At 37.4% G+C, this 23781-nt stretch overlaps 1 protein-coding gene and 2 long non-coding RNA genes across 3 annotated transcripts; all 3 read left to right on the plus strand.

Moving 5' to 3' along the window:
- Positions 1-3081: 3081 nt before the first annotated feature.
- LOC107808487 (uncharacterized) lies at positions 3082-6247 on the plus strand. The gene is made up of 2 exons (XR_001653145.2): positions 3082-3617; positions 6034-6247. It is a non-coding gene; the product is annotated as an uncharacterized LOC107808487 (long non-coding RNA).
- Positions 6248-13464: 7217 nt separating this feature from the next.
- On the plus strand, positions 13465-16828 carry LOC107808488 (uncharacterized). The gene is made up of 2 exons (XR_001653146.2): positions 13465-14061; positions 16540-16828. It is a non-coding gene; the product is annotated as an uncharacterized LOC107808488 (long non-coding RNA).
- Positions 16829-20623: 3795 nt separating this feature from the next.
- On the plus strand, positions 20624-23481 carry LOC142164749 (uncharacterized). The gene is made up of 5 exons (XM_075223259.1): positions 20624-20969; positions 21142-21346; positions 21495-22045; positions 22220-22830; positions 23038-23481. The coding sequence occupies exons 1-5, from the start codon at positions 20624-20626 to the stop codon at positions 23479-23481; spliced, it is 2157 nt and encodes a 718-aa protein (XP_075079360.1).
- Positions 23482-23781: the final 300 nt, after the last annotated feature.

The following is a 23781-nucleotide window of genomic DNA, read 5'->3' on the forward strand; positions in this document are numbered from 1 at the left end:
TGCTAAATTAATTTAAACTCAAAAGTGACAAAGCATAGTTCATTTTATGTTTCACATAGCGTTAGTCGGTTAGCGTTTACTTGATTCTGCAGATTGTTTGGCTTTAAGTGTTGGACCTTATGCCGTCCCAGCTAATGAATGTTTAACCTCTTGATTCAATATGCATATCTCCATGTCACTTGGTGTTTGTCAGTTCACTAAATCTTGGGTTCATCTTGGGCCCAAGCCTGAAGAGCCTAACAAAGAGACTGTGTACTTTACACCATTTTGGTCTGTTTCATCGGACCCAGTCCTTGTTTAATTGTTGTTGTTGAAACAACCCTTCTTTAATAGTTGGCCATTCAATATAAGGCCCATTAGCTGATAAGCAAGTTCGCCTTTAGTAAAAGAGAAATATTAGAATTACATCAAGCATTTATTTAGTTAATTAATTGGGTTTTTAAAAGTAAATTGGAGGTGTGCTATATTAAGTAACACAAGTAGCTTATGGCCCTCAAGGTTTAGTTTGAATTCTTGTTAAAAGTTGGGATTGGGGCGAGCCGTGCCAAATAAAATCTCAAAATGTGTGGCCCTCATTTAATTATTTCTTTTAAATCCTTAGAATTCGAGGTGTGCCATTTAGCAAATTTTTCATGGCCCTCGCAAAGTTAAAAAATGCGTAGTTGCTTTAGGCGCGTAATCTTAAAATTACCTTCCTAAACTCGGGTGTGCATTTCATGTGACCCAAATCCAAATCTCAACAACGTTGAATAAAATATGTTTCGGATTGCGGGTGCATTTCATGTGGCACGGTCCAAAGACATGTTTTAGACGACGTTGAAATCTTCTTTAAAATAATTAAAAGCGGTTTAAAGTTAAAATGCACATAGGTTCAAAGTTTTTTTAAAATCAGATAAATAGGCCAATAATAACAGTTGAGCGGCCGTGCTAGAACCATGGAACTCGGGAATGCCTAACACCTTCTCCCGGATTAACGGAATTCCTTACCCGGATTTCTGGTTCGCGGACTGTAAAATAGAGTCAATCTTTTCCTTGATTCGGGATTTGAACCGGTGACTTGGGACACCATGAATTATCCCAAGTGGCGACTCTGATTTTTAATAAATAATCCCGTTTCGATTGTCACTTAAATTGGAAAAAACTCCCTTATATACCCCTTTACAGGGGTGTAGTAAAAAGGAGGTGTGACAGTGATGTGCTGTTATTGTCCTTATTGAATACGTTAAGTTCGCCGATGTTATGGTTTTCTTCAATTCACCTTTGGGGCTGAGTAGTGTGAAATAGTGCCGAAGAAGCAGCTATCAGAGATTGTGGCGTGCGGAGGTTCAGGATTGTATCGGTGTTCCTGGTGTTGATGTCTCGAGAAGGATGATTCTTGGAAAGGTTTAAAGTTAGTAGCAATCTATTGGTTCAAGTACTACAGAGATAGATTTTTTATTTGAGGCAACAGTTGGCGGTGAAGGATGAGGAAGGACATGTGGGAGGTGTCTTGCGGTGGCTAAATCTCTAGAAGTCCAGGTGGAAGAAGAAGAAGAAGTCGAGTAGTTGCTTAAAGGAGAGGGTTTGACCAAAGTGGGAGAGTGACAGAGTAACATGTGGGTTCCGTGATAGGATAGCTACACGCCTTGAGAAAAATTTAGAGCGATTTGGGATTTATGGTGGATAGTGACTAGGTATGCAGACTTAATTTGGAACATTGGCTATCATATAACGGGAGATTTGGATACGACAGAAAAGAGTTTGCTGGATATGAAGAAGGATATAACATGACTTGGATGGGAATGTATTGTCGCACATTTAGTTGATGTCCATGAGGAGTGAACAAGCTTGTATAGCTGGTGAAGTTAGCATTTTGGGAAGAATTTCATAAATATGGATTGCAGTGAATTTCAGTGTTATCGATGTCCGTCTGGGATTCCGAGTTTAGGAATAGCTTTGTATGGAAATTCTGGTATTGGGAGCGCGTCCGGAAGTGGATTCGGAGGTCCGTAGGTCATTTTGGAGTCATTTGGCTGAAGTTAGAAATTTGAAGATTTTTAAGAAGTTTGACCAGAAGTGGACTTTTTGATATAGGGGTCGGATTCTGATTCCGGAAGTTGGAGTAGGTCCGTAATGTCAAATACGACATGTGTGCAAATTTTGAGGTCAATCGGACGTGATTTAACAGGATGCGTCATCGAATGAAGAAGTTTGAAATTCTAAAATTCATTAAGCTTGGAATGGGGTGTGATTCATGAATTCGATGTTGTTTGATGTGATTTGAGGCCTCGAGCAGGTCTGTGTCATGTTTTGGAACTGGTTGGTGTGACTGGACGGGGTCCCGGGAGCCTCAAGTGAATTCCGAAAAGATCGAATTTGGAATTTCAAGAAGAATTTAGGCAGCTGATATCTAGTGCAACCGCACCTGCGAGGTTTTGGCCGCAGGTGTAGAGCCGCAGAAGCTGCCTTGGAGTCGCAAATGCGGGGCTGGGCAGTCAGGGGAAGGACCGCATCTGCACAAGCGCAGAAGCGAAGGAGTTGACTGCAAAAGCGGAAGAAACCCATAGAAGCGAAGGGAGCCTCGCACCTGCGAAGCCGCAGGTGCGGCTACTATTCCGTAGGTACGGATGTAGACATGTAATTTTTTACCCTACCCAAAATTTTACCCATTTTAGCGTAAAAATATCTAATTTAGGCTTAATATAGTTATATCAACCAATTTTGACTCTTTTACTTTATTTTAAAAACAAAAATTGAAAATTACAAAAATAGTTTCATATTTCTCTATTTAATTCACGTATTAGATATCGTTAGGAAGATATGTTACTTTGAACCTATTTTATTTTTACATAATCTTGAAAAATACCAAAATAGTTTCATGGTATAATATTATTTGTTTTAATTAATTAGGATTAGTTTTATATTTTTATTTTTTGTAAATTTTATATTATTTTCAGAAGGAAGAGTGAGTTTTCGGCTTAGTTTATCACATTTTTAGTAAGAGAGGTCCATTCTTGATCTTTTAGCCCAATTTCAAGCCAAACAAGACTGAACCCATTACCCCTTCTTCTTTAAACCTAGCCCTAGAAAGACCTTATTCTTCTTCCTTAGAAAAGAAAAAAAAACCTAGGACACAAGACTAAAAATCCATGGCAGCTTTCTTCTTCAACAAGACACCACCCAAAAACCTAGCTGAACCCAAGCACCCTTAGAGACCCCAGCCGCCGGCCATCTCCCAACCCAAACTCGCCGGACCTTCTTTTTCAACAAGAAGACAACACAAGACTATAGACCCATGGCTGCCTTCCTCGTCTTCCTCAGCTTAACGGCCAAACGATCCCACCCTCACACCCTTCTGCCGCTACCCCAAAAATCAACCAGCCGCAGTCTCCTTCAACGACAAACCAGCCACGCAACCACCCTTCACCGCCATAAAAAACAGCTGCCGCACCATCCCTTATTCTCTAACCAGCCATTTCCAGCCTCACGTACTTTGATGGAACTCGATGAGATGCGGCCAAGATCGAGTTCGAGTTTGCTGACGAGTCTCCTCCGGTCAAAGGTTCCTGTTTGGTTGAGTTAGATTGTTGTCCATTCTCGGAGGAATTTATTTTTTAAATATGAAAGCTCGATTAAAGGTTAAATTCTTGTCCTGTTTCCTTATTTCTCTTCCTCTCAAGCTTGATTTTTGATAGTATAAACTTAGTGATTCTGTGTTTATCATATTACTTGATTGTTGGTGTTGAGTTACTAGAGTAAATGTTTTCTATTGATCCAAAGAGTGGTTTGAATTCAATTGTCTAATTCGAATAGATATCTTTTAGATGTTAAACAAGGTTTAAGCTAAGATATAAAATAAGCTGCTCGTGAACTGACTTTGAAGATTAGATTATTAAAAAAAAGACTAAAAGAAAACAAACAGTAGTTTGAGCTTGGATTAGCGTAAGTAAGTCCAAGTTAAGTTTTAAATGTCATTAATCTGCTTTCATTGATTGAACCGTTAGGAGCATGTTTAAGCTGGCCACATTCGGGTAGGTAGATCTTAGGTTTTCTTTACTTCATTTCCATTTGAGGTGAGAGGTCGTTTCTTTAGTTTATTATCCGGGGAATGCCCCGCATAAGTTGTATATATTTTATCCGGGGTATGCCCCGAAGTACGTGTATTTGGAGGCCTAAAGTGGAACTCGAAGTATTTTTATTTTTATTTTTAATTTATTAGGCGGGAACGACCTCGAGCCTCTTGTGTGTTTGTTTTTTTTCTCTTTTCTGTGTTTGTTTTTATCTCAACTTGAATATTTTAAAAGCCGATTAGATCAAGTATGCAACCGTACTAGTTACGGGGCTTGGGGAGTGCCTAACACCTTCTCCCCGATTCAAATGAACCCCCTTACCCAAATCTCTGGTGCAGACTTGGTTTTAGTCTGAAGTGTTTTTAAAAGGAAAAATCATTTTAAAAAAACGGTGACCTGACACACCGAAATCAAATGTCAGGTGGAGACTCTGAGTAATTTTCTTTTGCACAAAATTTTGTCACTTTCTAATTGAAAACCCTTTTCAAGCTTTATAAATTCCTTTTATTTATTTAAGAGGGGTTAGTAAAGTTTGGTTAAAAAAGGGGGTGTGACATCTTTGTCGACTCTGCTGGGGACTTGCAGGTTCGAGCTGATATTTGATCTTGTTGGCTTTTAGGATATTCGGTTAAGGTATTTGTTTTCTTTATTTGCTTTGTTTGTCTTATTTCCTTGTTTTGTTGGTTATTTGTTTATCGCTTTTCTTAATGTGTTACTGTTTTATAAACTGTCATCATTTGCATAACCATGGGTCTTCTTTCCGCAACAAGTCTCGGAGTACGCTTCGCGTGCACGAACTCTTTGTTAAGTCACCCTTAATTTAGGAGGGGGGCCGTCGGACGTATGGAGTGGGTGGAAAGCTTGAGCAACCACCATCGACCTTACGCTCCCCTGAATTGCCTTGTTAGTGAACCCCAAACGTAGGTCAACCTTTAGGTTATTTTTATTTGCATCATATCATTTAGACCTAACAGGGCTTGGTCCCAGGTACCGTGTCCCTTTGTAGGAAGCCTATCCAAATTTTGTCAAAATGGGCCCGTGGCCCAAAAAGACATTCAATCATCCCTATGTGATACATGTTGCACCTTTGAGGGTAAAAAGGTCATTTGGAGGACTGATGCTTGGGAAATAAGGGTGAAAGACGAAGCAAGTAGGGCCTAGTTATATTTTTCTTTCACTACTTTTTCCAAAAAAAAATGAAAATGAAAAATCCAAAAAAGATTTTACACTTTTCCATTATTTTCCAAAAATTCAAAAAAAAAAGAGAAAAAGAAAATCCAAAAAGATTTTGCATTTTTCATCATTTACCAAAAATTCAAAAACAAAGAGAAAAGAAAATCTAAAAAGAGTTTACATTTTCCATCATTTCTCAAAAAGACAAAAAATATGGTTTTTCCAAATTAGTTGCATTTTTTTAAAGTCTTTCTCCCATGACCAATCTTCCCGAACTACGCGAACCTGATTCTCGTCTTTCGAGACATGATACGTAGGCAACCCACATAGGGTCCGGTCTTCCTAGCAAGTCTTAGGTTCTTGGCTTTGCGGGGTCTTAGCCATATCTTGCATGTTTAGCCATTTTTGGCCACATCGGCCATTCTTGTAAAATGGGGTCATTTTCGCAAAAGTGGTTCATTGACCCATGTCTCAAAATCCTGAGTTCGAAACTAAGTGTCCCACTACCTTAAGGCCCGTCCTTCTGAGTTTGCATTTTAGCCACTTCTGGCCATATCGGTCATTTTTGCAAAATGAGGCATTTTCGCAAATTAAATTTGGGCCATGATATTGGGAGTTTGAATCCATAAAAGCCTTAGTGAGGTATTTTCCATGTCCATGAGGTCAATCTTGTTGAGTTTGCATTAATTGCCACTCTTGGCCATGCAGGTTAATTTTCAAAAATAGTTGTCTTGCATGTGTCCAATAGGAGGTGTGGTCTCACATAGTGTCTTGAGTCGCTAATCTATTTGGTCCTATTTTTCTTATTCAGGTGTGGATCTACGTACCAGGACTCGAGCATGACAGATACCCCAGGACAATTGCGTCCAGGAGTTACTTGATGAGACTTTTTATATTTTGAGCCTGTTTTAAGTCTCTTAGGTGGTTTAAGAGTTTGTCGAGTCTTTCATTATTGTACTTTCTGTTTTGTATTTGAAAGACCAAAAAATATAAATGAAAAATTCAAAAAGATTTTTGTTTCTTAATTTATTTTGTCCATTACTTTCCCAGAACTACGCTTGATCTGATTCATGAGGGACATGATATGTAGGCAACCTACATAGGGTTCGAACGAATCATCATTAAAAAAACAAAAAAGAAGAAGAAGAAAACAAAAAGAATAAAAAGAGAATGAAGTTGTGGGACGTGATAAGTGAGAGGAAAGAAAAGAGGGGGAAAGAAATGAAAAACCAAGTGGTGTTAGAAAGGAAAATGAAGAAGGAAATGGGGCAAGAAAAGTGAAACTGGGATGATGCCGTATGACCTTCGTACCCCGAAGCCATTCTAGAACCGTTAACTATGACTAGGGGAATTGCACGCAATGTGATATTTTAATCTGATAAATGTCCTAACGCTAACATGTTGGCTTCGTTTTGCTCCTCTTTGTTACTTTCATTGTTATTATAATAGAGAGTGGTTAGTTTGTGGCACTTTGGCAATTCGTCCATACAACACTAGAAAGCACAAGGCAGTCATGACTAGCAAAGAAACAGACACTGGGGTTGTACACCCACCAAGGGAGATTGTAGAATCAGAATCGGAACTGAAAGAGGAGGTCCGAAGGTTGAAACAGCAGATGACAGAAATGTATCAATCTTGGATCAGGGGGCATCCTCCACCTTCCTTCCCCACTAAGTACACTGAAAACCCTGCAACTATCCCACCACTAACACAAGCCCAGGTTCCCACTACTGTTGCTCTTTCCCCTCAACACGCCCCAGGCTTCACCCCTTACCATAATTACCCTAGAACTTCCTCCCAAACTTTCCATGCTCCACCAGCCAAAACAACCGCATTTCCAGCTCCAAATACCCAATACTATGCCCCGAAACCCACTTTCAAAGTCCAGGATCCTTACTCTTACACTCCCCAATTCGAGCCTCATGTTGAAACTGACAAACCACCTAAGAATGCAGAGCAAGAAGAGATGTTTAGGAAGGTACAAAGTCTGAAGCAATCATTGAGAAATATGCAAGGGTTGGGAAACCAGGTGAGTGTGGCCTATAAGGATTTGTGCTTGTTCCCCGATATCCAACTGCCTGCGGGGTTCAAGATGCCCAAGTTTGACTTGTATGACGGCCATGGGGATCCTGTAGCTCATCTGAGAGGTTACTGCAGTAAAATGAGAGGCGCCGGAGGAAAAGACGAATTAATGATGGCGTACTTCAGCCAGAGTCTGAGTGGGGCAGCTCTAGAATGGTACAGCCACCAGGATGCCAGCAGGTGGTACACATGGGACGATTTGGCTCAAGCCTTTGCTCGGCATTTTCAGTACAACATAGACATTGTCCCGAATCGCCTGTCCCTGACCAAGGTAGAAAAGAATCCTAGTGAAAGCTTTAGAGAATATGGTTTCCGATGGAGGGAGCAAGCTGCACGGGTCAATCCTTCGATGGAAGAAGATGAGATGATTGAATACTTTCTTCAAGCCCTGGAGCCTACTTACTTCGACCATTTAATCTCAGCCATTGGTAAGCCTTTCAATGATGTGGTAAAGATGGGAGAAATGGTGGAAGAGGGACTGAAGTCAAGCAAGATCATGAGCTATTCTACCTTAAAAGCCACAACACATGCAATTCAGAAGAAACATAATGATGTTGCCATGGCTGTATCAGGATCGCGACATAGTCCAACGGGTCCACCTCACCAATATACTCAGCCTCGACCCCGACCCCAACCCCAAACCTATTCCCGAGCTCCACATAATCCACATCAGTACTATCCTCCGAACAACGTCCAGTCATTTGTTCAACCACTAGGTCACTCCTTATGGCGAGCACCAACATCGCATAATACTGTTTCGCCTTCACAATATTGTCGAGCACCCAACAACTCTAGGAAACAGGGGAATAGAGGGGAACAAAGGCAAAGAAATAGTTTTACGCCAATCGGAGAATCCTACACAAGCTTGTTTGAAAAGTTAAAATAGTCTGGCCTGATTGAGCCGCTCCTTGGCTATACTCCGGACCCATATGCAAAAGGTTTTGATCCTACTGTACGGTGAATGTACCACTCTAATATCCAAGGGCATAACATTGAAGATTGTTGTGCTTTGAAAAGGGAGATAGAAGGAATGATTCAAGAAGGGATAATTATGGTCCAGGACAGTGACACCCAGAATATCGCGCAAAATCCTTTACCTGCACATGATGATGCACACTTTGTGGGGAAGATGCGTGGTGACAGGGAGTATGAGAATCCTCTTGGGAACTTGTTGACTGAAGTTAATAATATTGAAATCGGTGAAGGTCCCAATAATTTTGATGTGCAACCTAGTGGCTAAGATGTCGAGCTTGGTAATTGGAAAGACACTCCTTTCTTGGCTAGCCAGGGAGGAGTTTTGGTGGTTTATTTTGTTGTCATTTCTGTTTGTCCGGGTTATTTCAGAGTTGTAATCCGGATATTGTCTTGTGGCTCAAACTCCTCTTCTTCTTCTTCTCATTTTGTCTAGTTCGTTTAGTTGTAGTAACTCGTCTAGTGTTATTTAGGATTGTTCCAGGATTGTAACCCATGTCTATTTTGCTTGTCTTGTTCAAACCCTTTTCATCATCTGTCTAATGCAATCTCCCATTTTCTGTTAATTCTAGTCAGTTTTTGTTTAAGTCATTTTTCCTTTTATAGTCCTTTTCATGCCTACTCTAGTGACATGACATGCACGCATAATTCTCACCCTTATCTTGAAAGTTAGTCTAATCATGAAGCAATGGCATAGTTTTGAATATGATAAAAGGATGCGTTTGAGGAAACAATTAAAGATTCACGCATTCTGAGAAATCTGAAGCTTGAATTGAGTGAAACTGAGGCAGTTAGTTTGGAAATCAAGAGGTTGATGAGAGCATACAACAAAGGAATGTCTCTCAAGCAGTTTGAGGCAGATCAATCAGTGTTGAAATGCATTCTTCTACATCAAGATAAGTTTGAATCAAGTCTGCTTCGAAATGGCAAGGATCATTCATTGGTACAGAGGTATTACCCATTGGCGCTTTTGTTTGGATTTCTTTGCTTATCTTCAATTGCATGTTTGTACTTGGAATTTTTAAAGTTTGGTATGATGAAGGCATTTTATTCTGCTACCCAAACACTTTTATCCTTTGCTACCCATTTTGAGCCCTAATATTTTGTTTCATACCCCTATTTTGGAATCAGAAATAGAGTCAGGAACTAGAAAAGGAAAGGAAAAAGAGAAAGAAAAGAAAAAAAGGAAAAGAGAAAAAGAAAAAAACAAAAAAAAAAAGAGAAAATTAAAAAAGTAAAAAGGAAAAACAAAAGAGAAAAGGAAAAGAAAAAAAATAACTTTGTTCTTTGAACTACTTTCGACCTGATTCTTGTCACCACAAGATACGTAGGCAGCCTTACGGTTCAGTCACACCGAATAAAATATTTCATAATTCCCCGAAGTCAAGAGTGGGGCAAATTTTCTTAGAAATCCCATCAAGAAAAAAAATCCAAAAAATCCCCAAGCTCCAAAAAACTGGGGCAGAAGTTTTGGTTTTGCAAAAGATCTTATTCCAAAAGATAAAATTTTGAACCGTTTTCATCTTAAATTATTTTGAGCCTTCATGCCACCCTTTTTTTCTAGCCTTGTCCAAAAGCCTAAATTACGGTCCAAAGAAAGACCTTCCGACCAATCTTTGAGGATGTCAAATCAAGTACGTGGTCAAAGTATAATCTTCTTGTATCATGGGTAATACTTTGTTCTCAACACAAAGAGAGAAATGATAAAATGAGAGAGTCTTATCGGTGAAAACCCTCATGGGCACCGTAAGGCGACGGTGAGTTGAGAAAAAGAGCAAAATGAGAGAGACTTGATGGTGAAAACCTTTTAGGGCACTACAAGTTGACTAAGGATTGTGGATCAGATGAGACAATTGAATCGCTGAAGCCCAGTTTCACAGCGAAGAGGTACAACAAGAGTTGAATATTAGACTTGCTTGAGAGATTAGGCCACTTAATCCAAAGGTGCACGTCATGGTCATTAGAGTTGGTATCCACATCTTATAAGTTTCTACTTTGTAATTTTCTTGTTAGGTATCATCTCTTTCCCTTGTCCCTTATTTTGTTTCTCTTGTTTTATTTGAGTCCCTTCTTCAGTCTGTTTGGTCAGAACAAGTGAGAAATGACTTCGAAATTTGCTACCAGCTTTCTAATTGCACAAAGTAGAGTCTGGCTAGCACATCTAAATGGCATAATTCAGGAAAGAACAGTATGCGCACGGAGTTGATAACAATTAACATGCTTTGGGATTTATGTGAAATGCAAAGATTCAATAAATGTCAATTCATGAACAAAATACAACAGATAGAGGATATTGGGATCGAATGGAGTGGAGGTGTTTTCTATGATAAAGGTTGAAAGAAAATGGGTAGTCGATAACAGGCAAGGTCCTCTAAGTTGAAATTAAAGTTATCTTGGCAAGTGCAGAAGCAGCCGTCTTCAAGTTCAAGGCCACAAACTAACCACCGTGTTTTAAACTCACAAGTTTTCTTTGTCTGAAACAGGGATGAAGGCTATATTCATAACAAAACTTGAATTTTTCAAGTCTAATGCCCCAATTATGCTTATGCAAAGGCTATTGAGAAGATCACACATCACCCCTAAGAGAAACACTTCCTAGTTTTAGTCATTGAAGTTTTACCCATTAGGAGACGCACTTCCTAGTAGGGGTCTTTCAGATTATACTTGTTAGGAGACACACTTCCTAGTTTTGGTCATTTAAATTTATTCCTAGGAGACGCACTTCCTAGTTTTAGTCATTGAAGTTTTACCCCCAGGAGATGCACTTCCTAGTCTGGGTATTTCAGGTTATATTTTTATTTTTAGGAGACGCACTTCCTAATGTTGGTCATTTAAATTCATTCCTAGGAGATGCACTTCCTAACTTTGGTCATTTACATTCATTCATATGAGACACACTTCCTAGTTTTAGTCATTGAAGTTTTACCCATTATGAGACGCACTTTCTAGTAGGGGTCTTTCAGATTATACTTGTTAGGAGACTCACTTCCTAGCTTTGGTCATTTAAATTCATTCATAGGAGACGCACTTCCTAGTTTTAGTCATTAAAGTTTTACCCCCAGGAGATGCACTTCCTAGTCTGGGTATTTCAGGTTATATTTTTATCTGTAGGAGACGCACTTCCTAATGTTGGTCATTTAAATTCATTCTTAGGAGACGCACTTCCTAGCTTTAGTCATTTACATCACCCCTAAGAGAAACACTTCCTAGTTTTAGTCATTGAAGTTTTACCCATTAGGAGACGCACTTCCTAGTAGGGGTCTTTCAGATTATACTTCCATAGGAGATGCACTTCCTAGCTTTGGTCATTTAAATTCATTCCTAGGAGACACACTTCCTAGTTTTAGTCATTGAAGTTTCACCCCTAGGAGACGCAAATCCTAGTCTGGGTCTGTCAGGTTATATTTTGTTTTAGGAGACACACTTCTTAAGTTGAGAATGTTTCCCTAGGAGACGCACTTCCTAGTTTGGGGCCGTTTAAGTTTATTCCTAGGAGACGCACTTCCTAGCTTGAGTCATTGAAGTTTCGCCCCTAGGAGATGCACTTCCTAGTCTGGGTCTTTCAGGTTATATTTTTGTTTTAGCACTTCCTAGTTTGGGTCATTTAAGTTCATTCCTAGGAGACGCACTTCCTAGTTTGAGTCATTGAAGTTTCGCCCCTAGGAGACGCACTTCCTAGTTTGAGTTATTCAAGTTTTATTCCTAGGAGACGCACTTCCTAGTTTTGGTTCATTCAAGTTTCACCTCTAGGAGACGCACTTCCTAGTTTGAGTTATTCAAGTTTTACCCCTAGGAGACGCACTTCCTAGTTTTGGTTCATTCAAGTTTCACCCCTAGGAGACGCACTTCCTAGTTTTGGTTCATTCAAGTTTCACCCATAGGAGACGCACTTCCTAGTTTGGGTCATTCAAACTTAATTATTAGCAAACGCATTTGCTAGTCAAAGTTTATTGGTTTTACTCACAGGAGACACACATCCTAGTCGAGTCTTTAGTTTTACACTCATTATTGCATCAATAACACAGGTGATTTACAGTTTTGCTAACAACTCACAAATCTTCCTAGTGCAAACTGGGGCAGAAGATTTTGTTTGTTTTGTTGTTTTAATTGCAGGCACCCACCTGGAGAACGAGGGAAGACATTTCAGAGTTCATTTCAGAATTATTTCAGGTTTCAAGTCAGTAGCAGGTACCCACCTGGAGAACGAGGGAAGTCATTTCAGAATTCAATTCAAGTTAGAAGTAGCAGAAGCTCGCGGCAAGAATGTGAGTTGACAGTCTGAGGTGACCAAGGCTCAAGACGTGGTTGAAGTTATTTCCGGTCTTGATCCAGAAAAGCTGAAGAAGAACGAACTAACACCTGCAACTAGCGAGTGTCATGGTTCAGATCTAAAGTCTACATGAAGAACCATTCAAGACTCAAGATCAAGTTTCAGAAGACTTATAGATAGGAATTTTGTAACTCGTAGTTGACAGGCTTAGCTAGTCTTTTTCATTTTTTGATTTTTGATGTAATAATAGGACCGCGGACCGGAACCTTGGCGGAACGACACCTCGATCATCTCTCCACCTTGGTATACTCCATCATCTCACTAACTTCTGAACTACACGTGGCCTGACTCCTTTATAGCCAAGGATATGTAGGCAGCTCAGATACCAGGGCTCGGTCACACTCTCTTCCTTTCTCTTAGTTTTTGATCTCTCCAAATAAGGGTCGGGTCAAAAACCTGTCTAGTCGTTCTTTGTCTGAAAATACTTCGTATTTCCAGTCAAAGAGGGGCAGCTGTAGACATGTAATTTTTGACCCTCCCCGTAATTTCACCCATTTTAGCGTAAAATATCTAATTTAGGCTTAATATAGTTATTTCAACCAATTTTAACTATTTTACTTTATTTTAAAAACAAAAATTGAAAATTACAAAAATAGTTTCATATTTTTCTATTTAATTCACGTATTAGATATCGTTAGGAAGATATGTTACTTTGAACTTATTTTATTTTTACATAATCTTGAAAAATACCAAAATAGTTTCATGGTATAATATTATTTGTTTTAATTAATTAGGATTAGTTTTATATTTTTATTTTTTGTAAATTTTATATCATTTTCAGAAGGAAGAGTGAGTTTTCGGCTTAATTTATCATAATTTTAGTAAGAGAGGTCCATTCTTGATCTTTTAGCCCAATTTCAAGCCCAACAAGACTGAACCAATTACCCCTTCTTCTTTAAACCTAGCCCCAGAAAGACCTTCTTCTTCTTCCTTAGAAAAAAAAAACCCTAGGACACAAGACTAAAAATCCATGGCAGCTTTCTTCTTCAACAAGACACCACCCAAAAACCTAGCTGAACCCTAGCACCCTTAGAGACCCCAACCGCCGGTCATCTCCCAACCCAAACTCGCCGGACCTTCTTCTTCAACAAGAAGACAACACAAGACTACAGACCCATGGCTGCCTTCCTCGTTTTCCTCAGCTTAACGACCAAACGATCCCACCCTTTCTGCTGCTACCCCAAAAATCAACCAGCCGCAGTCTCCTTCAACGACAAACCAACCACGCAACCACCCTTCACTACCACAAAAAATAGCCGCCACACCATCCCTGATTCTCTAACCATCCACTGTCTGCCTCACGTAAATCTTTGATGGAACTCGATGAGATGCAGCCGAGATCGAGTTCGAGTTTGCCGACGAGTCTCCTCCGGTCGAAGGTTCCTGTTTGGTTGAGTTAGATTGTTGTCCATTCTCGGAGGAATTTATTTTTTAAATCTGAAAGCTCGACTAAAGGTTAAATTCTTGTCCTGTTTCCTTATTTCTCTTCCTCTCAAGCTTGATTTTTGATAGTATAAACTTAGTGATTCTGTGTTTATCATATTACTTGATTGTTGGTGTTGAGTTACTAGAGTAAATATTTTTTGTTGATCCAAAGAGTGGTTTGAATTCAATTGTCTAATTCGAATAGATATCTTTTAGATGTTAAACAAGGTTTAAACTAAGATATAAAATAAGCTGCTCGTGAACTGACTTTGAAGATTAGATTATTAAAAAAAAGACTAAAAGAAAACAAACAGTAGTTTGAGCTTGGATTAGCGTAAGTAAGTCCAAGTTAAGTTTTAAATGTCGTTAATCTGCTTTCATTGATTGAACCGTTAGGAGCATGTTTAGGCCAGCCACATTCGGGTAGGTAAATCTTAGGTTTTCTTTACTTCATTTCCATTTGAGGCGAGAGGTCATTTCTTTAGTTTATTATCCAGGGAATGCCCCGCGTAAGTTGTATATATTTTATCTGGGGTATGCCCCGAAGTACTTGTATTTGGAGGCCTAAAGTGGAACTCGAAGTATTTTTATTTTTATTTTTATTTTATTAGGCGGGAACGACCTCGAGCCTCTTGTATTTTTTTTTCTCTTTTCTGTGTTTGTTTTTATCTCAACTTGAATATTTTAAAAGCCGATTAGATCAAGTATGCAATCGTACTAGTTACGGGACTTGGGGAGTGCCTAACACCTTCTCCCCGAGTCAAATGAACCCCCTTACCCAAATCTCTGGTGCAGACATGGTTTTAGTCTGAAGTGTTTTTAAAAGGAAAAATCATTATAAAAAAATGGTGACCTGACACACCGAAATCAAATATCAGGTGGCGACTCTGAGTAATTTCCTTTTGCACAAAATTTTGTCACTTTCTAATTGAAAACCCTTTTCAAGCTTTATAAATTCCTTTTATTTATTTAAGAGGGGTTAGTGAAGTTTGGTTAAAAAATGGGGTGTGACAGCGGATATGTCGCTGGGCAGAAGGGTTTTATAAAAACGGGACTTGGCCCATTTTTCTCCCATTTTTCATTTGGTTTGGACGATTTTGTAGAGCTTCAAGGGGAGATTGTCATCAAGCAATTCTAGGTAAGTGATTTCTTCCCCTTTGTGAGTTAAATACATGAATTATACATGAATTGGAACATGAAAATTAGTATAAATTGTGGGGTTTCGGGTAGAAGACCTAAAACATAGTATTTTTGAATTTTGACCATGAATTTGGGCATGGAATTGGAAATAAATTATATATTTGAGTTCATCGGATTATGGGTAAAGTGTTTTTCGAAAATATTCAGAATCCGGGCATGTGGGCCCGAGGGTGATTTTATCGAATTTCCGAGCGGAGTTGGGAATTATTGTAAATTGAATTGTTATGAGTATTAGAGTATATTTTTATTGGTTTGCGCATTATTTGGCTATTTTTGGAGCGATGGGCATCGGATTGAGGTGTTAGAGCGACGTTGGAGCCGGTTATGGAACTTCGGAGCGAGGTAAGTCTCCTTTCTAACCTTGTAAAAGGGAATTTAACCCCATAGATGAACTAAATCATTATGTTCTTCGATTTGTGGGGGCTACGTACGCACGAGGTAACGAGAGTCCGTACGTAGCTACTAGCTATGCCCATGTCTGGGTAGTCTAGGTTTACACCATGCCTTATTGATATTATGTCGATTTGCATTTATTGTTTGCCTTGAGAAGAAGCAAAATTTAGGTTGAGCAATAATTTTCTTGAAAGAATTGAAATTTGAAGAAATTTAAGATTTAAAAGGTTCCATTTGAACTTCGTAATTTCAAAAAGAATTGCGGAATATTATAATAGCTTAAGAAATCTATAGGTAACCGTGTCGCAAGTATGATTCGCGAGCGGAGTAATTTACTCATAAAGTTTCAAGATGAATTTCCATTATTTTGAAAAAAATCAAGAAAGAGATATGACTTAAATGTTAAATTCATATTTGACCGCGCCGCAGGTATGATTCGCGAGCGGGTTAATTTTTTAAATTTATATTTGCCTGCATCGCATGTATGATTCGCGAGCGGGGAAATAAATGCATCTATGGTTCGTGCCGTTCGACCCTCGGCAATGCACAGTTTACATTTATGTTGGATCGGGCCAACATCCTCAGTGAAAATTATGTGTGATAATATAACTGGAAATTCTTTTTATAATTTGTATAAATTCATCGTTGAGAGATCATTTGTTTTAAATGAAGGAAGTGTTTTGCGGTTCTTTAATATTAATGAAAGAATTGTTCAACTATTTTCTTGTTCTGAGTTTTGCTGTTATCTCTATGAATCATGCTTAATTAGAATTTCATTTTATCATATTGTTGGACCACTAATAAGTGTCGGAGTCGGCCTCTCGTTACTACTTCTTCGAGGTTAGACTAGATACTTACTGGGTACGCATTAAATTCGTACTCATACTACACTTGCTGTGCATTTTTGTTGTACAGGAACATGTATGTCTAGTGGCCTAGTTGGGAGCAGCGACATGATTGACACAGGGACTTAGACGAGCTGCATCTTTTGTGAGAATCCGCATCCAGCAAAGTCTCCTTCAGAGTATTGTTATTTTCTTTTCTGTCCAAATTATATTCCGTACAGTTATTGTATTTTATTTTATTCCTTAATAAATGCTCATGCACTTGTGACACCAGGTTCTGGGACGATTATAGGATACTTAGTGTTGAAATTGGAAAACGTTATTTCTATTCTAGTAAAGTTCATCTTTTACCAGTTAAATTGAATGAAATTTATGATTTTAGAAATATTAAAATGAGAATTTACTAATTATTTGGTGTTGGCTTGTATGACGGTGGTGTCCGGCGCCATCATGACCTTTAATGGATTTTGGACCGTAACAGTTATGATGTCGCGCCAACTTATTATTTTTGTGCTATAGTGCCAACTTACTGTTAACATGATATGATATTGTTAGTTCTTAGGCAAATTTGCATTTTTTTTAAAGGTCTCATACCTAAGAGTTTCCTCTGCACCTTATACGTAACTTGTTCCATCAATACGAGTTTTATTCGTACTCCATAATATAAGACATATAAAACATAAAACTACAATGTTGAAGTCGCCTGTAATTGTAGTTGACGTTTGAGTAGCTTGATAGCAATATGATTCTTCACATAATCTATATATAAAAATTAAACTCTTGTGGTATATTGCCACATATGATACTTTAGGGAATCCATTTACAATCTAACTCAAACATACAACTAGAAATTCGGCAAAAATCGATCGTGATCGACCGATTTTGGTCGGTCGAAAAATGAGCCTGAAAAATCGACCGATCAAAATATTTTATTTTTAATTTTTTTTTACGAAACCGACCAACTTTGGTCGGTTTACTTTGGCGCAAAAATGCAGAAAACTATTTTTGAGTCCCGTAAATTTTTATTTTTTTTAAGAAATCGACCAACTTTGGCCGATTTTTCATTTAAAATAAATTAAAATTAATATTAAAAAACTGACAGAAATCAATCGGTTAATTCGGTCAGTCATTTTAAAATATGACCTAATTCAGTCGGTAATTTTATTTTTTAATAAAACCGGCCGACATCAGTCGGTTGTTTTCATGCGAAAATACGATTAAAGAGTATAAATAAAATAAAAAATAATCTTAAAACAAAATGCACCAATGGTCTAGTGGTAGAATAGTATCCTGCCACAGTACAGGCCCCGGTTCAATTCCCAAATTGTGCATTTTTTAATTACATAATTAGAATACCGACCGACCTTGGTCGAAAAAACCGACCAAATTCAACAATTTTTTTTAAATTTAATTGACCGACCGAAATCAGTTGGAAAATATCGACCAAAGTCGGTCGGTTAGCTCTACCGACATTACGATTACCGACCGCCATGAATCGATCAGTTTTCAATCGATTTTTGCATTTTACCGACGAATATCAGTCAGTTTTGGCGGTCGATTTTCCCCATTTTTTTAGTAGTGACATCGGAGACCATAACATGTACTTCCTTCATTCAAGGTTCGACACAAAGCGTCCAATCAATATTCTGGATAATGTTTGCATCCTCTGTAATTCTGCGGCTGCTAGCACAGAGTTAGCCGATGCTTCTTCCCCATATACCGTTGTTGCTTCTTCATATCTAGAAAAAGAAGTTCACAACCCGTGGGTCTTCTACCTCCACGCAGACATGCGCACTAGTTTAATTGTTAATCCAACATTATACCCAAGAATGTTAATTTTGTGACTTGGCCAAAAACCAAAAAAGGTCTTATTAACATTTATTATTGATATGTCAAAAGCTTAATTTTGCCATGGCTGTAAGCAATGATGTATTTCACAAGTATACTGTTGTCCAACCACAAACGCCTTAACTACTCCCTTTATATGAGTTGTACTGTAGTATTAAATTTACAGGGAACCAACCCGTTTTTTCTTTTTGGTTAATGTTAATAAGGTACTTAAGAAAGTCAAGGGACAACTTTTTCACCCACTTGCATATACCCATAAAACAGTGATGACCTCTTTGTTTCACAACATATTTGTACTTGGTACCACTACGAAAAATGATGTGCCAATTACGTTGTAATCTTCACCTCTTCAAAATTCAAAGACAATAGCAGCAATTATTAGGAGGATAAGCATGCCAACTTTAGAGTTTCGTCAGTTACTACTGTGTTTCTAGGTGAAGGTCCCCATCAAGACAACCATGCATGACTTGTAAAATTTTTGGTACTTAACAAAGAGCATATCTAACTTGTAATATTTGGTCCATGTGAACCTATTTTTTTTTGGTTCGATCCAAAAAAATAATTTTTTTTAATAATTTAACTTAACCTTCTAAACCCTCAATGAGAAGCATAGTCAAACAAATACTCTGTCATGATTAATATCAAAAATTTCAAAAGAATTATATCCACACAAATATTATAATTTGTTTAGGACTACAAATTTAAAAAATCTTTATTTCTTCTTTAAATTTTATGCCCAATTTAATAGGTTCACATAAATTGGATCGAATGAAATACCATTTTAAAACAGTTCAGGGGGTAATAAGACTAATTTTGTTGTCCTGCATAGTTAAAGATATCATAATGGAAGAAAGCAGACTACCGGAATTATATTTTTTCAATTTATTATTGTTGACATTGAAATTGTAACGGATCAAGCTAAATCCTAAATTTAAGATACTACAAGACTACCTCTTGAAATTCTAGGAGTTTGTCAGTGTTGCTTGGAGGCTACTTTACCAAAACTCAGCATTGGAGGTTACTCTACCCTAACCCTAGTCACTCCTATAAAAAAGATTACATATTCCTTTAAAAAAGATCTAATCATCTCGAAACCATAAACTCATGGGATATTCACAAAGAGATCAAAATGCGGCCGAATAAACATAATTTCATGGAAATCAAATACATCCCAAGAAGGTTTGCATCATACTACGTTCGAGAAACACGATGTTTTAGCCCTCGAATCACGGAGATAATTAGGAGAAAAAAATCAAGGAAAAAAATAAAATTGTCCCACAATTGTTTATCAATAAAATTATGTTTATTCATATTTATATTGTGATTGCATTTAATTTTCTACTTTAAGAAAATTTATTGCAAACAATTATCTCGCACCATTCACAAATCACAAATCATTCACCATGAAAGAAAAATTAAAATAAATAACTCACACACCACAAAGTAATTATAAGCCCTACTAGCCCTCCACCCAAAACCCAAGAAAAATATTAAAAATGGAAGGGAAAAGAGCCAATTTTGCTCATATATTGAAAATAGGACAATTAGACCTCCCATTTGATTTGGGCTAAATACAAAATTGACCGATCGATCGAAATTAATTGTATTTTCTATCCAAAAAGCCTATAAAATATGTGCATTATATGTATATAATACGTATATATACAAAAAATATATATTTTGTCACGACTCAATTTCACCTATAGGTCATTCTCGATTGATTTTGGTCCCAAGGAAACTGTTCATTTTGCGCTTGCTTGTGACATGTTGGACTGGACCAAGTTTTTCATAGTTGGGCTAATTTGTTGGTTTCCTTCATTTGAACTTTTGTGGACAAAGGCTTGCAGCGGCTATTCGTTCGGGATTTTTTGCCTATCTATACCATATATCAAATCTTATTACAAAAAATGTTCATAATTTGTTATTTACCCATGTAGTCCACACTTTTACTATAAATTATATACCCATCCAAAAATAGGTAGATTTTGTCATAAAAAAAACCCTAAAATGAAGGCACCAGATCTGATGTGATTCTGTCAACGATTTTATTCGAATTTTGAAACTGAAGAAGATCTCATTGATGCGTAATTTTCTCCTTCCTCAACAGAAAGAGATTTCTCTTCTCTCACTCAACTACAATTCTCAAAAAACGCAAGCTACTGAAGCTCAGTAATCAAATTGCTTTTACTAATTCTACAACGCAATACAAATTGTAGAATACAAAATTGCTCTTCGTCGATATCAGTACTCAAATTGTCGAAACTATATCTGTTCTTCGTCTTTTTTCCTATCAACTACACGAAATCATGTCAAAAATCCCAATAATGCTGAAATCGAATGGTAATTGGGATAACTATGGCAGATTTAAAGATTTTGAAGTTGATGTCATTGTGGTAGATGATAATGCAAGCTACGGAATTCTCAGTTCTACAATTGCAGAACAATTATCGATTGATACATCGGATAAAATTATAGAAATCAAATACATTGTGAACGAGAATTGTCCTCCAATGGAGATTAGGAATGATATGGGGGTTCGTGTGTACATGGAAACCAAAAAGGAGAATAAAAACTTAGGTTCGTATCCTTTATGTATAAGCGTAAGAGATTTCAATATGGAATTGGCAATCAACAATGAAAGCACCAGTGCAGGTATGTTTGATTCGACATTGCAGAGAGTTATGGTGTTACTATGTTATCTACAATATTACTACAATTACCTACAATTAAACTACAAAGCTCACATAGTACTGAAAAGGATAAAGCAATGTTGCTTTCAAAATTATCTACATAGAAACTACATTTATGAATTTATTGTTTGCAGGTTCGTCTGGATCCCTAAACTTACTTGAATTTCCATCCTCACCAGCTAGAGAGGAATATCAAAGTGAAATAATAACTGAATCTACGCAAACATATATTGAAGAAGGACAAGTTTATCAGGACAAACAAACAGTAGCTGCTGCAATGAAGAATTATTCAGTGATGCACAAGTTCCAGTTCAGAGTAAAAAGATCTAGTCATAGAAGGTATGTAGTTATTTGTGGATAATATATCAGCAAAATCAGTGTATGATTGAAGATAGGTGGGTTTTATAAATTGTAGTTAAATTGTAGTCAGTTTGTAGTTAATTGTAGTTTTTCATAAATTTGTGTAAATATTGTATTTCTTTTGTAGCTACTGGCTTATATGTGTTGCTGAAAGCTGTAAATGGCATTTCAAGGCAACGTCAATTAATGATTCGGCAATGTTCAAGATAAGAAGTTTCAGCCGACAACACACATGCTGCCTAATGGACGAAACATTCATACAGCGCAAACGTACTGCAGCAGTACTTGGTAGCATGGTCGTTCCAAAGTATTGTGATCCTAAGACTGTTTACACACCAAAGGACATACAAACTGACATGTTATCCGAACATGGACTGAACCTAAGCTACATGCAAGCATGGAGAGCAAAGGAAAAAGCTTTACAGTTTTTGAGAGGGAATCCGTGTGACTCCTACAACAAATTACCCAAATATTTTTATATTCTTGAGAAGATTTATCCTTGTTCTGTTGTTAAATTGAAGAAGGCAGCAGATGATTGCTTCTTATACGCATTTGTTGCTCTTTGTACATCAATAAATGGTTGGCAACATTGTAGGCCGGTAGTAGTGGTTGATGGGACATTCTTAAAGTCAGCCTACAGGGGGATTATGCTGACAGCAAGCACCATGGATGCAGCAGGTAAATAATGGAATAATTTTGTACTTATTTTGTAGACAGTCTTTAAAATGCAGTTAAATTGTAGTTATGTTGTAGTTATTTTGTAGTTATATAAAAGAATGTAGTTAACTTGTCTATATTCTCAATATATATTGTAGTTGTTATTTAATCATATTTTATGTCTAAAAAATGTAGGTACTATTTTGCCCTTGGCATATGCTGTGGTTGATTCTGAAAACGACGCGTCTTGGAAATGGTTCTTTGAGCAATTCAAGGAGGCATATGGTGAAAAACCTTCAATGTGTGTTGTTTCAGATAGGCATGAGAGTATACTGAAGGCAACATCAGTTGTCTATCCGGGCATGGCACACTACTCTTGCATGTGGCATATATGGACAAATATAAGGTCAAAATTCAAGAAGGGACATCTACAATTACATGAATTGTACTTTGCTACAGCACGGTCATACACTCTGGATGAATTTAATGAAAGGATGTTGAAGATTGAAGAGGTAGACCTGCGTGTAAAGTCTTACCTATATGATATTGGCTATCATAGATGGTCAAGAGTACATGCAACGGTGAATAGAACTTTTACTATGACGTCAAACATTGCCGAGTCGTTGAATGTTGTAACAAAAGATGCAAGAGAGCTGCCAATATTTGATATATTTGAGTATATGAGGACTCTTCTTGAACGTTGGACAAAAGAAAAGTTATCGAAGGCAAAGGGTACTTTCACATACCTTGGTCACAAATACAACAAAGAATTGGAAGACAACAGTACATTATCTCAGAAACTAAGGGTAAGATATTTATTTTTTTTGGTGCAGGAGAAAAAAAAAAGTACTAGCTGCAGTGTTTCCAGATTGTAGTTAAACTGTAGTCAAATTGTCGGTAATAATAGTTTGTAGATGAGCTGTAATATATTTGTTGCTGATTTGTAGGTAAATTGTTGATAATCCATTTTAATGATTGATGTATTATTATTTCTGTTTGATCTTCAATTGTAGGTGAGGGCTTCAACAGATCATATACATACTGTGTTAGATGGTGTGAAGCGGTACATTGTGTGTCTAGAAAACAAAAAATGTAGCTGTGGACAATTCCAACTTGATGAACTTCTATGTGCGCATGCTTTGGCAGCATTAAGGCATAGGAATGAAACATACGAAAACTATTGCTCTTCGTATTACACAAGAAAGAGCCTTCTGCTTACCTATGAAATGCCAGTAAATCCTCTTCCTGATGAAGGCAAATGGGATGTGCCACAATATATTTTGGATGAGGTAGTAAAGCTACCGGCGGGAGATAAAAGGCAGCCAGGGAGACCTCACAAGGAAAGATATAAAACATTTGATGAAATAAAGTCAAAGAAATACAAGGTGTCATGTGGCAATTGTGGAGGTGAAGAGCATAACAAAAGAACTTGCAAGAATGCGCCGAAAAAGAAATGAATATCATGTAGTTAGAATAGTTATTCAAAATAAATGTTAGTGAGCTCAAATTATCGGATTTTCTTGTGTAATTGTTTAAGTTTTTGAAGATGAATAAGAAGTATAAACATCAATTTGTGTATCTGCACTATTTATGTTTTTATGTATTCTGTCAAGCATCTAAAGTTGTCTTTTTTTTATAGAATAGTTAAACTTTAATATTTACTGTATACAAAAAAACTGATATTAATAAAGAATGCATTCAACGTAAATTGTATCCAGATTGTAGTGAATATGTAGTTTAACTGTGTTAGAACTGTA

The sequence above is a fragment of the Nicotiana tabacum genome, chromosome 1 (assembly GCF_000715075.1).
Source record: "Nicotiana tabacum cultivar K326 chromosome 1, ASM71507v2, whole genome shotgun sequence".
NCBI classification, from domain to species: domain Eukaryota; kingdom Viridiplantae; phylum Streptophyta; class Magnoliopsida; order Solanales; family Solanaceae; genus Nicotiana; species Nicotiana tabacum.

Bases quoted from the DNA above. Each gene is read 5' to 3' on its own strand.
- LOC142164749 (XM_075223259.1), top strand. From the start codon at position 20,624: ATGTCAAAAATCCCAATAATGCTGAAATCGAATGGTAATTGGGATAAC. The intron at 20,970-21,141 runs GTATGTTTGATT...TATTGTTTGCAG, and splicing joins CAATGAAAGCACCAGTGCAG to GTTCGTCTGGATCCCTAAAC. The intron at 22,831-23,037 runs GTAAGATATTTA...CTTCAATTGTAG, and splicing joins CATTATCTCAGAAACTAAGG to GTGAGGGCTTCAACAGATCA.